Source organism: Urocampus carinirostris, chromosome 15, assembly GCF_059441175.1.
Source record: "Urocampus carinirostris isolate Australia breed hairy pipefish chromosome 15, RoL_Ucar_1.0, whole genome shotgun sequence".
NCBI lineage: Eukaryota > Metazoa > Chordata > Actinopteri > Syngnathiformes > Syngnathidae > Urocampus > Urocampus carinirostris.
In genome coordinates, this window is record NC_142363.1 from 17,474,986 (window position 1) to 17,489,675 (window position 14,690).

Sequence of the window (14,690 nt, forward strand, 5' to 3'; positions counted from 1 at the left end):
CCAATCAAATTCTGTGAACAGAAGATATATCCACCTATTCTATTTTTTAGCCAGTAGATTCCCTCTGGTTAAATCTAACAAACACGATAGGGCGGGGCTAAATTAGTGGCGTCATAACATGGCGTTGTCGCGTTCGGCACACTAGTTAGTAGATCCAGTTTTTAAAACGTAGTTAGTTATTTAAAAACTTGGAAAACTGAAAAAAACGATAATAAAACGTTATAGCCTGTTTTTAGTCGCCAATTAAGTAGTGCCTCGACGGTTTTCATTCGTTTGTTAACACGCCCCCGCGAAAAGAGACGGCTCTGGAAGCTTCTACGGAAGAGTAAAAAAAGGTGAGGAAAATTTGCACTAAAACTGTATTTCTCACTTAAATTTCTTTCATGGTTTATTTTTTTTGTTAGGTAATAACAAATGTCTTGCCTTTATGGATTATGCAACAAAATACTTTTAGCCTACACTGCTCGGGGTTGTTTGTTGATGGCTAGATAGAAGAACATCCATCCATTATCTGCACCGCTTATCCTCAGTAGGGTCGCGGGGGTGCTGTAGCCCATCCAAGCTATCTTCGGGCAGTCGGACGTGGGCACCCTGAAATGGTTGAGATAGATTGGATGGGCTAGACACAAGATACATCAAAATGTACAAATTTATCATTCGTTTTTGGCTCAGAAAATGCAGTGGTTAGCGCTTGTGCGGCATAGTTCATGTCATGGGAACCTCCTGCGTGGGTTTAAATCCAGCTCCAGAGTTCTTGTGCAGAGTTTATGTTCTCCCCTTGCTTGCGTGGGTTTCCTCCGGGCACTCCGGTTTCCTCCCACATTCCAAAAACATGCATTTCAGGTGAATTGGCCGGTTCAAATTGTCCCTAGGTGTGAATGAGTTGTCTGTCCCTGTGTGCCCTGCGATTGGCTGGCACTTTTGCATACTTTAAATTAATCGACCTCATCCAGAGCATGTTTCACCCAATCTATCCAACCTTATTTGGGCCTTCCTCTGATTGATTCTATTTCCCACCTTTTTAGCACGACATACTCTTTTAGTCAAACGGCCTTCATCCATATGTCCTTCATATTCTCATCTCATTAGCTGCACCGCTTATCCTCAGTAGGGTCGCGGGGGTGCCGGAGCCCATCCCAGCAATCAGTGGGCAGGGGACACACTGAACTGGTTGCCAGTCAGTCGCAGAGCACACAGGGACAGACTACTCGCTTGCTCATTCACACTTAGGGACAATTTGGACCAGCCAATCCACCTGAAATGCATGTCTTTGGAATGTGGGAGGAAACCCACACAAGCACGGGGAGAACATACAAACTCTGCACTGTAAGTCCGGTAGCTGGATTTGAACCCACACAGGAGGTTCCCAAGACCTTAGAACTGTGCTGCACACACGCTAACCACTGCGCCGTCGTGCTGCCCCCTTCATATTCTAAACAAAATAAATTTGAAAGCTACATGCTGCCAGTAGAGTTTTGCTGCAAAGAGAAGGAAGGCAATTCCATAAAAAAACATCGTTGCTTCTGTACCAAACACTTTACTCATAGATTTAGTAACTTGTGATCTTTGCACGAGAAATAATTTACCTGACTATTTAAGGAATTTTTTTGGGAATTGTAATTTTAACATGGATTATATTGACATTTTTGCTCAGGTTCCATGTAGATCAGGGGTCTCCAATCTTTTTCAAGCTGAGAGCTACTTTTTTGTGACTAATAAGCGCAAAGGGCACCCAGTTTGATGCACATTTCTAAAATTAACAACTTATTTTATTACCAGGTTGATATTATTGCATTACCAGGTTATTTATTGGAAGTACGGTAAAATACTCAACCAGTAAAAAAAAATGTGTGTATATATATATATTTTTTATATATATATATATATATATATATATATATACATAGAAAATACAATGACCCAACAAGTCCGCAGGCACCTCGGCTGTCTTTAGCGGGCACTATGTTGGAGACCCCTGATCCAGGTAAATAGCTAATGGTAAATCTCTAAAAGGGTCATTAAATTGATAACCCAGATAACAATTTAGTCTGGAATCTTCCACTTTGATACAACGATTGAGTCTTTTATTTTTTATTTTTAATGTTAGGCAATTTTTGGGGTGGAAGGGGAGGTTATCCCCACCCAACCCCCTTAATTAGATGGTTAACGGTAGCATCTGTATCTTCAAAATATACTACTTGCTGACGCCATCTTTAGGCTGAAATCATTATTGCAGCTCCTTTTGTTGTGAGTGCAAGTATGAGAAATTCTTAGAACTGCTCGAATACACTTTTCCTTTTTCATGTTTTTGGGGGGTTTTGGTTGGCATTCAGACTGTACTTGAAACAGTCCTTTTCTTACTTTCACCATTCTTATCGTAGAATTAAATAAAACGGCGACAAAAAAAAAAAATCAAATAACCAAAAACAACACTCTCTTCAAGGAGAAGTAACATACAGTAAAAACAAATTTAAAACATTTTAAAAACAGGAGGATAATGAATCAAGATCATCTCAGGGGCCGTCGAAAATCTTTGACATCTGTGCCGTAGACAGATAAATTTAAGTTTTATTTACCTTTACACAAGTTTATAATTACAATGCAGGACCAAAAGTACAACAGCGCTGTTTTAATTGTGATGACTCTAACAGTTTAAGAGGTCATAGTTCCCGTCTTGCGCAGGAGAATTTCCATGTTTTGATGACAATGCAGCAAGTCAGCGTTTTATCTGCGTCTCCCTTTTGTCCTGCAGGGAATGGAAGTAGACTGCCAGCCCGAGGACCCCATGGTGTCCGCGTTTGAAGACGAATGCGTGGAGCTTTGTGGCGTGAAAGACATGAGAGTAGAGGCGGATGCCATCGTGAATGACGTCCTTTTTGCTGTGGCCCGAATGCACGTATCCAAAAACCTCAACAATTCGTCTGATGTGGCTTATATCAACGTGGAGACCAGAGAGGGCAACCATTATTGCCTGGAGCTTACTGAAGCAGGACTGAGGGTGGGGATTTGTTTTTTGATATATTTTTGATATATTTTTGTTGTCTTGATGGCTGTGTCACACTTACCTCTACTTATAATTACAGTAAAATGCATCCCTCACATATACAGTATAGAGGCCTACATGGGTCAATTGACTTTAAACAGCCGCGGTTACAAGCGAAAATGGAAGATGCAACTACAAATCGATCCGCCTGCTTTATAAGTTTAGATGGGGTTTTGAATAGTAAAAATACTACATTTTCATAGCGCTTTTAATAAGACGCTGAGGACTGCCAAAGCACTTTAAAACATACTTCACACTTACCCATTCACATTCACACACCGATAGCAGAGTCAGCCATGCAAGGCGATATAAGGAAAAGGTTTAGGGTAATTAACACATATTTTATGCATTTCTTAATCTGATCCCGGCGTTTTACCTGCAATTTCATGCCCAGATTACGTGAACTACTTTATATACTGATCAAGCCTTTGCAACAGGGGTGGGAAAACTACAGCCTGCAGGCCATATAGGCTTTTTAATCCAGTCTGTCTAATGAAAAAAGTACAAATATAATCTTGAAGTACTATTTTTGTCTTTATGTCGCATTGCCCACATTTCCCCCCAAAATGCCACACTTAAACCATATTGACATGGTTGGGTAGGGTTACTTTAACTGGATTACTTTCAATTACTTTTGGATTACTCCAATACCAAATATGCTAATAAAAGACAAAAGAAACTAAATATGAATAAAATTATGACTCACAACACATGGTAAGATTTCTCTCCTGGCTTTGATCTCCGGCAAAACTAACATAAATTGCGACAGAAAAGAAATGCGAATAAATCCAAACAGCTTTACAACATCATTTTTGCTGTTCCATGTATTCCAACCCTGCACAAAATTTAGTAATTTTATTCATATTTAGTTTCTTTCATATTTGATATTGGAGTAATCCAAAAGTAAGTGAAAGTAATCCAGTTAAAGTAACCCTACCCAACCCTGCATATTGAACTTTGTTGGGAGTACACACACTGTTCCCATCTGTATGACTGGTGACCGCACCTACAGTGACGCTTCCACAAATGGAATGGATCGTGTCGTTAAAGCTTCTCATTCTAATTTTATGTTTTAATCCGTTTCAAGTTAACATTTAACACTTATTAAAAATGAGCGTCTGGGGGGAAATAAAAGACAGCATGCAGATATGATTGGAGAGGTGACAGGACGATCATGACGGTAATTGGCAGTTGCGATGCACATAACTTCAAAGACGTTTGAAACGATTGCTAATTATTTGAAGACACCTAAGGGAAACAAAAAAAACACAAGTGTTTTGCCTCAAAAATCAAATGTCAAGGCCAAAAAAATAAATCGCCTACCTGGCCCTTTTGAGTTGTTCAACTGATTTGATCAAATGTGCTTAAAGAGGAACACATAATTTACAAAAAAGCATAGTAGTCAGGTATTTGTATGTTGGCCTTGAGCGCAGTCCACATAAAGGCACACGGGACAAGAGAGGCACAACTTTTTATATGTAGTAGTTTTTTGACCTATTTTAACCATTTTCTATTTTCTTTTTGGTAATCCAGATCAAAAATCATGATGGCCCGCATGCGGTTTGCGAGTAAGGATCGACCGTTAAGTTTTTTCAGGTCCGATACAGATTATTGGTATTAAGAGTAGGCATTTAACAGATATTTGGAGCAGATATTCATTTGCTGTAAAATCTTGAAAATAGCTTGAGACATTTTTAATAATGCAAAAAGAAACAAAGTATATTTTTTACTAATTAATATAAAACTTGTATATCGCTCCGAAATAGTTTACAGTAAATAAATTAGAATTTCAACAAAACTAACAGGGAGGATTTTTGTGTTTTTAACTTATACACGTCTGTACTCTCGCTCCGGTCTGCAGTGTGCGACTGCGGAGACGAGACAGCTTGAGTGGCTCCGCCCCCGGTCACCTATCCAATCAGAAGGCGCGGGGTAAGTTGCGTCCGAGACAGAAGGCAGGAAAGAGGGAGAGTGAGGCTCTGCTGCATCTGAGCCTGAATAACGCAGTTTTAAATGTTTAATTGGCCCGTCAAATAAATGAATGCAGATACTGATACCCGTTAAATTGCCAAATATCGTCCCGCCCGATAATCCGTCAACCTCTACATGCGGGTCGTAATTTTCCCATCCCTGGTCCATAGCCATTTAAGGGTTGACGTCTGCATATGTCATTGAATGTGGTATGTTTTTGTCTCCTGTCCAAATAGGTGGTGGGCTATGCTTTTAACCAAGTGGATGAGGACCTCAGCACTCGGTACCACGAGACCATCTACTCCCTTCTAGACACGCTGAGTCCAGGATACAGGGAAGCCTTCGGGAACGCTTTACTTCAGCGGCTGGAACGTCTCAAGCAAAACGGACAGTGACAACGATGTGGCTTTCTTTGGAAACTAATGATTCCGGAATGTCCACTTGTGGTTTGTAACCAGGAGTACACTGCTATATCAATTTAGCTTTGCTCTTTAGCATCCGTCCGCTCCTTGTTAGTTCATTCCTGACCGGCTACTCGGGCTCTATTGCGACATTCCGATGTTGACACAATGATCGGAAACGATTCCAGATCTCGACAACGTTCAAGAATTTACCTTCTTTTGTACTCATTGCGACACAAATATGGCTGATATCTTTTCAACTTTTTTCCTAAATCCACAAATATTCTGCCGTAATAAGCGTTTGGTTCCAGGAGAACAACATACCTCTTTATGGGCTTTTATTTACTAAGATAGAAAAGGAATCGTACCAACGTTTGTTAACCTATAGCAGAGGTGTCCGAACTTTGGCGTGGGGGCCATTTGTGACGGATGGACAACATATTAGTGGCATACATTAGATATTAAGGCCTGGTCGATTATTACTCATCAGACATCGATCAAGGGACAGATGGTTCCCCAAAGATATTTTATATGAGGTTTTCTTCATGCATTATTATGTTGGTATCTTCTTAAACGTATTTGCCCGAGTCACAAATTCAATGTCAGATTATTTTATTTTCTCAAGTAGTCCATGTCTGCCTAACCGTTTTTTCACATCCGATATTACCACAGTTTTTAATGAAGTCATCAGTGAATATTGTGTACCAATTGGTTTGTTTTCTGAGACAATAAACAGACCCAGGCAATTTTAAAAGGCGTTGGGATAAATGTATTGTTTTGTAAACAATCTCATTAATCAATACATTTTTGTCTTGCCTAAAATCCTTAAGTTGTAATTGATTTAGGACTATGTTTTTTTTGTCTTTAAATGGCAATTTACAACTTTTAAAACTAACTGTTTTTGCAATTTCTGAACTAACCTCATAAAAAGTTGGTTTTACAAAACAGATTTTGGTATGCCTTGTAAATTTAAATGACAATTTGTATATGGTTGAGAGAAAGTTTGGACACCTGATATTAAAGGGACAGTGTGTTTTATTTGACCACTAAATGTCACGGTATGGTGTAGGCCTGTAGGGCAACTGAAAACGAATGTCAAAAAAGCACACGGAAGAATACAAGCTACTGAGAGTTGTCAAAACGCAACATTTTACTTCATTTTTTTACCCAACCGCAGAGGCTGTTGGGTACCCACAGTAGCAAGATGGCAGTCATATGACAGTTCACTCTTTGTAGGTAAGGGGAATGTTATGTAAAATACATGTTAATTTTGAGATCTACGAGAATTTTAAAATAATGCTTATTTTGCTGTTTATATATTTTTTTCCACCCCTAGGAGGTGCTGCATAAGACTGTCCCTTAAAATAGAGCACAATTCATTAAATGGCAGTTTTCTCCCCCACGTTTGTTTTTCATTTGTGTGGATTGTTTATCATTTTAAATGCAAATTCAGCACAATGTTCCCGTTTCTGACTGCTGTTGACCAATAGAAGTTTCTCAACTAATGTGAAATTCTGCATCTCCAAAATAACTCCACAACATCTAGATCATCCTTTATTTTATTAGTATGTGCTTGATTCAAACAGTATAACTCATTACCACTGTGCTGCGTTGTCCCGGAAATGAAAAAAAAAAAAAAGCCCTATTAACAATGAGCGGGTTTGAGATTTTCCCATCCGGAATGCATGGGCCACCTTGGTAACCAGGGAGTTTCCAAAGGTGGCATGGGTGGGTCACTGACCCACATTAAATTTAACATTGGGTAAAATGGTGGATGCCAACAGCTACATGCGCAGCTGGAAAAGTGTTGGGCTGGCTGATGCTATGCTAACTCATTGCCAACAATGCTGCAAGGGTTGGGCTTGCTTTGCCAGCCCAAATATTCGCTCAAGCTAGCTGTAAACATAGTCGGTGTAGCCAGCCCAATAATGAACTGGGACGGGCTGATGCTATGCTAACTCATTGCATCAATGCTCTAAGCACAGTGGCATGTTTACTGTAAACACTGTTGACAATGAGCTAACGAGTCGTAATAACAGCTAAATGCCAACGGCTTAATGCTAACACATACATGTTACCAAGTAATGCTAACATCTACATACTAACGTATTATGCAAATGTATACATGCCGACAAGCCATGCTAATGGCTTAATGCTAAATGCTAAAAAAATTATGCTGAGCTAAATTCCAACGGCTAATGGTTAACCAACAAACTATGCTAACGGATACATGCCAACTAGTAATGCTAACAGCTACATGCTAACGATTAATGCTAACTGCTTACAGTCACCCACTCGTTAGCATCCACCATTTGCATATTGGTTAAAGTTTCATGTGGGACAGTGACCCACTTGGACCATTCCTGGAAACTTCCCTGAGTACCATGGTGACCCATTAAAATGTATGGGCCCATTGATTATGCTATGTTATTACTGTGGATGTGAATTTTTAATACTGTCCCTGAAGGCATTTCCTTATTGCTAACTACTACATGCTTACGGTAACATGCTAACAACGTGATGCTACCGGTTTTATGCTAACATCTTCCAGATCTCGCACCAAATCTAACAATTGCCTCAGAATGGTCTAGTTTTTTTTACATTCATAATCTCTTAACACATAGGCTGTAAGAAATAACATAACAAAAAGAAACGTTTGATAATCGGGACTACACAGCAGCCATTGGGTTTATGTAGCGGCTGAATTAGTGGTTGCAAATGTTAACCGTCTCAAGTTTGCAACGTATCTTTCAATCAAACGTGGCAAAAAACAAAACAAAAAATTTAATGTTCATCTTTTAATAAAATAAGAAAATTACTGTAGGATAATTGACATTTAGTATTAGTCATGATTCCCTTAAAAGACTCAACCGCGCAGGTCACCCAGTTCATATAATCTCAACAGGAAACCTAATGCAGAACAGATCTTGATTCTTGTCGTCTTGCAGTTCCCACTGCACTACCACCTTGATCTGAAAGTTAAAAAAAAAATGAAGTGAAACAGTTTCCCTTTTGAAAGGAAGTCAACGCAAGATTTGGGCTTTTGATTATAAAATATGTTCACTATTTGTTCATTTTGGGTCAAATTGCTTATCATTGAGGCATTCCCCTGAGGGGTAAATATTAGGACACGATTGCATAGTTTAAATTCTCAAGCATATTCCCCTACTACACTTTGAGTTATACGGTAAAGAAAATAAGTATTTGAACACCCTGCTCTTTTGCCATTTCTCCCGCTTAGAAATCATGGAGGGGTCTGAAATTTTTATCGTAGGTGCATGTCCACTTTGAGAGAGATAAACTAAAAAGAAAAAAAACTCAACTCACAATGCATGATTCTTTTATTTGTGTTATATAGCTGCAAATAAGTAATTGAACACCTGTGTAGTATCTAGAATTCTGACCCTGAAAGACTAGTTAGTCCGTCCATTAGAAGTCCACCTGTACTCCATGTATCTTTCCGATTTAGATGCACCAGTTTAAGGTAGTTAGCTGCATGAAGACACCTGTCCACCCCATACTATCAGTAAGAATAACTTGTAACATGGTGAAGACCAAAGAGCAGTTTAAAGACACCAGAGAAAAAAATTGTACACCTCCACAAGGCTGGAAAGGGCTACAGAGCAATTGCCAAGCAGCTTGGTGAAAAAATGTCCCCTGTTGGAGCAATCCTTAGAAAATGGAAGAAGCTAAACATGACGGTCAATCTCAATCAGGGTGGAGCCCCGTGCAAGCAATCACCTCATGGGTCTCAATGATTCCAAGAAAAGTGAGGAATTAGCCCGGAACTACACGACAGGAGTTGGTCAAGTACCAGGAATGAGCTGGGACCACCGTTTCGAAGGTTACTGTAGTTAATACACTAAAACGTCATGATTTGAAATCATGCATGGCAGGGAAGGTTCCCCTGCTTAAACCAGCACATGTTAAGGCCCGTCTTAATTTTCATTATGACTATTTGGATGATATAGAGGAGTCATGGGAGAAAATCTGGTCAGATGAGACCAAAATAGAACCTTTTGGTCATAATTCCACTAAGCTTGTTTGGAGGAAGAAGAATGGCCCAGCCAGTCTCCAGGCCTGAACCCAATCGAAATCTTTGGAGGGAGCTCAAACTCAGTGTTTCTCAGCGACAGCCCAGAAACCTGACTGATCTAGAGAAGATCTGTGTGGAGGAGTGGGCCAAGATCTCTCCTGCTGTGTGTGCAAACCTGGTGAAAGACTACAGGAAACGTTTAAACTCTAACAGCAAAGTGTACTGTACCAAATATTAACATTCATTTTCTCAGGTGTTCAAATACTTATTTGCAGCTATAATCACACAAAACAATCGTTAAAATTATGCATTGTGATTTCTGGATTTTTCTTTTCAGTCTATCTTTTTCACAGTGGACATGCACCCAAGATGAACATTTCAGACCCCTCTATTATTTCCAAGTGGGAGAAATAGTATAATAGAGGGTGATCAAATACTTATTTTCTTCACCGTAACTGATGACACAATGTATAATTGTAAACGTAAGGACGGGAAATATGTCCTTCCCCCCCAAAAATCAAGATTTCTGCAATAATTGTGGTTGATTTAAAAAAAAAAAAAAAAAAAAAAGAATACCATGTTCAAAATTATAAACTAACATACATAGGCAGTGGACTATCCCATGTTGTAACAATGACAATAAAGGCATATTCTATTCTATTCCTTCTCGGCAGCGCGCATGCGCAATGGTCAGACCTTCCCAGTGCACAATATAAAGTCTATCTTGTGCATAAAAAACAGGGCATGAAATTGCAAAAATAATAAACTAGCAAATTTGGCCAGAATTTTGGTGCATGCAGGCAAAAACATCGTGTTTTAAGCGTGGTATTTCGAAGTCCATGTCAACACGAAATGGAATAAAAAGCAAGGTACAAGGGCACTCAAGCTCTTGCGCCAAGTGAAAGGGGGACTACAGAGGCGGCGGGGAATGGAGATCGCGTTTAAAAAGATAAAAATTTAAAAAAAAAAAAAAAAAAACTTTTTAAACGCGAGCTCCATTTTCTACATGAATACGTCAGCTCACTAAATCTTCAGATTGTTTTTGTTGCTCTCATCCATTCATCCATCCATTACCTGCACCGCTTATCCTCAGTAAGGTTGCTGGAGTCTGACAGTTAGCATGGGACACCCTGAACTGGTTGCCAGCCAGTCGCAGGGCAGAGACAGACAACTCACTCGCTCGCTCGCTCATTCACACCTAAGGACAATTTGGACTGGCTAATTAACATGACATGCATGTTTTGGGGATGGGGATAACGTGCAAACTCCACACGGGAGGCTGCAGTAGCTGAACGTGAAGCCGGGACCTCCGCGCAACCCTTGCTTTTATATATCACCAAATATTATGCAACATTAGTCACAAAATGATTTTAAAAAGGGAATAAGGCAAAAATGAAAAAATGGAAAAAGGAGAAAAATAAACGGGAAAAATTACGAAGCAGGGTAAAAAGAGAAAAGGAAGTAACAAATAAAAAGGAAAACTAAAGAAGGCAAGAAAAACAGTAAAAAGCTAGGAAGAAGGAAACAAAAATAAAAAAACTCAAAAAAAAAAAAGCAGAAAATATTTTACTTTGATAGCTCTTAAGTTACAGTCAAATAATTTGCAAACGTCAAGTCAATCTTTTTAGTGAAAGTACAATGTTGGTAAAAAGTGTGATCGTGTGTGATATTTTGACATTTTTTTTTCTATATAAAACAACTTTGCTTGCACCTTGTTTTGAAACCATTATTTTAAGAGAAAAAAACGAAGGTCAAAATGAGCCTCATCGTTCTCAAGAAACTGCTGGAGGGGGACAAGTTTAAAGTTTGTTAATATGGGACACGCGCTCTGGCATTATTTATCAAATCATACAGCGCCACATAGAGAGATAAAATGTGCTGAAAGACTAGCTTATGTCTGTAGAGCAGGTTTGGCAGTTTTATCCTGAAATATATGGTGTGGGGGCCGCACGGCAGCGCAGTGGTTAGTGTGTGTGCACCACAGCTCTGAAGTCATAAAATCGAACCTTCCTGTGTGGAGTTTTCATGTTCTCCCCGTGTTTGTGTGGGGTTCCTCCCACATTCCCAAAACTTGCTTGTCAGGTAAATTGGCTTGTTTAAATTGTTCCTAGCTGTGAACGAGCTAATGCGTTGTCTGACTGTGTGCCCTGCAACTGGCCAGCAACCAGTCCAGGGCATCCCCTGTCCCCTGCCTGAAGATAGCTGGGATGGGCTCCAGCACCCCCACAACCCTACTGAGGATAAGCGATGCGGATGAATGGATAGATATATGGTGACGATCTCTCCCTCAAAAATAGGTTTGCTTTTATGGCTCTTTGGGTCAAAAATGTTCCCGACCCCTCATGCCTGTTATGTGCACTCGCCAATTCCCCAAAAGAATAAACGACTTTACTTCAAAACACAGCTTGTGTAAGCTTACCGAAGGATACAAAGTTCTGACGGGCAGTTGGTTGACATAATGATAGCTTTGCTGCTTCATGATGGGACACTTGACTCCCGACTTGCATCCGTCGTCAATGGGAATGGGGAAGGGGACAGAAACTCCGGCGATAATGCCGTGCACCACAGCTCTGCTAGTTTCGCTTTGCACAGCTATTCGAAAACAAACACCAATTTAAGCACAGAGAAGACGTTCCACGGAAAAAATAAAAAATAAATCAATCGGGAGCACTCACCGCTGTTAAAAGTCACATTGACGCTGTAAGATTTTCCTTTATGTAGCGGGCAAGGTATAGAGGGACAAGGAGTAACGTCCACAGAGATCACCTTTCCTGTAGACGAGCCTGAAGATAACAGAAAACACTCAACTGCTGCTTTGATCATTTAAAGCCCATGTGTCAAATCCATGGCCCGCGGGCCAAAAATTAACCCGCCACGTCATTCCCTCTAGAGCTCAAAATGTCTGAGGTTCTAAAAAGAAATGGGTCAAAAGAGTCATTTGACCCAAAAAAAAAAAACCATTTCCCACAATTCCTGTCGATAAAGCTACACACTCCAGTATTTCCATATTGATGCCAACGAGTGGAATTTAAAAATACATTTTCCTAAAAATGCCCAAGAAGTTTTGGTAGACAGTGCTACCTATAAAAACAAGATTAATTTGTTCCCAGATGGTGCTCGTATCTCCAATAAATACTGAAAACCAAGAAAAGCATCCAAGGCACATTCAAGTCATAAAGAAGAAGAAAATGAGAAGAAAGAAAACAGACAAAGAAAAATATAAAAACAAGAAACAAGGAAAAAAGAAAAGCAACAAAAGAAAAAAAGGAAAAATGAGAAAGGAAAAGGAGGAAAGAAAAAAGGCAGTTGCAGCAAGATGTCGGACAATCATGTCAGCTCCCTCTAGGTGAGCCTCGAGTTATATCCAACACAAATTCCTCCACCAACGAGTATTTTAAAATATGCATGGTTTTTTTCTTATTACCAAAAAAATATATACTTTTAATGAGCTATTTTTTACCACCCTGGCCCTCTTAATACTGGGGGAAAGAAGTGGCCCCTGGAGCGCGAGTTTGAGACCACCTTTTGAAAAACCAATTTGTATTATTTTGGGTCTATGTCATCAATGATTTAATAGCCATTAAATTAGACGTTAACAGATACCGATATATTAGTACTCAGCTATCCCTACTTTCAATCAACGATGATTTTTCTTACTTTTTGTGCACATTTGTATTAAAAAAATCAGAAGCAGATTAAACATTTAAAAAAAAAGTTAAACTGGATTTTGGAATGCAAAGAAACAAATTGGTCCCGGACAACAACCCGCGATAGAATGAATCAGCGAATAACCAAGCCGCGAAAATGCGAGGGAACACTATACCTCGTGTGGATATGTCACTGCCTGGGTAATAACATCGTTTTCCCCCTAGACGTACCATTTACAACCATATATAGCTTGTGAATTAAGGAGTCATTTAATAATTATAACGCTAGAGCGAAAACATTAGTAATTTGTAAAAAAAAAAAAAAAACAACAACTTGTAACTCACCACAATCGGCATATTTGACTGGATCAGCACAGGTGAGTCCCATTAGGCAAAGAAAGACCACTGCAGCCCTCAAATCCATTATTTTGCAAACTTCGACGACCTAAAAGCAAACTTTAATTCATGAGTGAGACAAAAATACAACTTTGAAAAATCTCTTAGTACACAGCCAATCATCTAGGAGCGTAATGACGATATTTTTATTTCATTTTATTAAATCAAGAATCACAGTTCCGCAGAATAAGTGTTTTACCTGAAACCTAATCATCGAATTTAAAAGAAAAATCATTATATCAACACAAAAGAATTACCTTTGGATATTTAAGCGGTGGTTTCTGGAGTGAATTGTAGCAACAAGCAAGCGCCCAGCACATTTTATTTCCTCATATCACGAGACTGAAGGCCCGCCCTCTAAATTTTAGCCCGACATTTTATCTGCAAGGACAACTTTTTCATGGAATGTGAGAACACAAAGAAAACAACCCAATAAAACACATGTATTATTCAAAAAGGGTGATCACGTTGGTTTAATATTTCGTTACTATTGAAATTGTAAAAAAATAACTTGGACCAGTTGTGCCTGACAACTAAACCTGAAAAGAAAATACAATTTATTGATTGGCATTTTCACGAACCAATCGTTTAAACGTGTGACAGCACTGCTGCATTCAAAGACTGTAGGAAATGGCTCAATTAAACGATTGCGAAATCGAATAGATAGAGAAAACAACGGTGAAGAGACGAACTGCCGACTAAGATCCTGTTGAATCGTTTTGTTTTTAGTGTGGAATGCTCTTCCCCCTGAGATCCGATCTTCAACCTCAGTGGAAATGTTTAAATCTAAACTTAAAACTCACTTCTACTCCATAGCATATGAATAACCTACTCTTCTCGTCGGCTGAAAAATAGTCTGTGTAATATAGTGTAATAGTCTGTGTAATATAGTGTAATAATCTGTAAAGCCCTTGTGATTTAGGGCTATACAAATAAAAATGACTTGACTTGACAGTTTAAAATGAATATCTTACATTCCCCATACAAACATTCCAAGTTCAGGCACTAAATAACTATCTACAGGGAGTGCAGAATTATTAGGCAAGTTGTATTTTTGAGGATTAATTTTATTATTGAACAACAACCATGTTCTTAATGAACCCAAAAGTCTCATTAATATCAAAGCTGAATATTTTGGAAGTTGGAGTGGGGCTTTTTTAGTTTTAGCTATTTTAGGAGGATATTAGTGTGTGCAG

At 39.1% G+C, this 14,690-nt stretch overlaps 2 protein-coding genes across 2 annotated transcripts; one reads left to right on the plus strand and one right to left on the minus strand.

The window, feature by feature from the left end:
- Positions 1-84: 84 nt before the first annotated feature.
- On the plus strand, positions 85-6,817 carry gskip (gsk3b interacting protein). Its single transcript, XM_088354056.1, has 3 exons — positions 85-335; positions 2,753-2,998; positions 5,251-6,817. Exons 2-3 carry the CDS (start codon positions 2,756-2,758, stop codon positions 5,407-5,409), a joined length of 402 nt encoding a protein of 133 aa, XP_088210182.1. The 5' UTR covers positions 85-335; positions 2,753-2,755; the 3' UTR covers positions 5,410-6,817.
- Positions 6,818-8,195: 1,378 nt separating this feature from the next.
- On the minus strand, positions 8,196-13,902 carry LOC148351733 (NPC intracellular cholesterol transporter 2-like). Its single transcript, XM_088354055.1, has 5 exons — positions 13,752-13,902; positions 13,444-13,543; positions 12,127-12,234; positions 11,871-12,043; positions 8,196-8,387 (listed from the first exon to the last, which is right to left on the minus strand). The coding sequence occupies exons 1-5, from the start codon at positions 13,812-13,814 to the stop codon at positions 8,304-8,306; spliced, it is 528 nt and encodes a 175-aa protein (XP_088210181.1). The 5' UTR covers positions 13,815-13,902; the 3' UTR covers positions 8,196-8,303.
- Between the last annotated feature and the right edge of the window lie 788 nt (positions 13,903-14,690).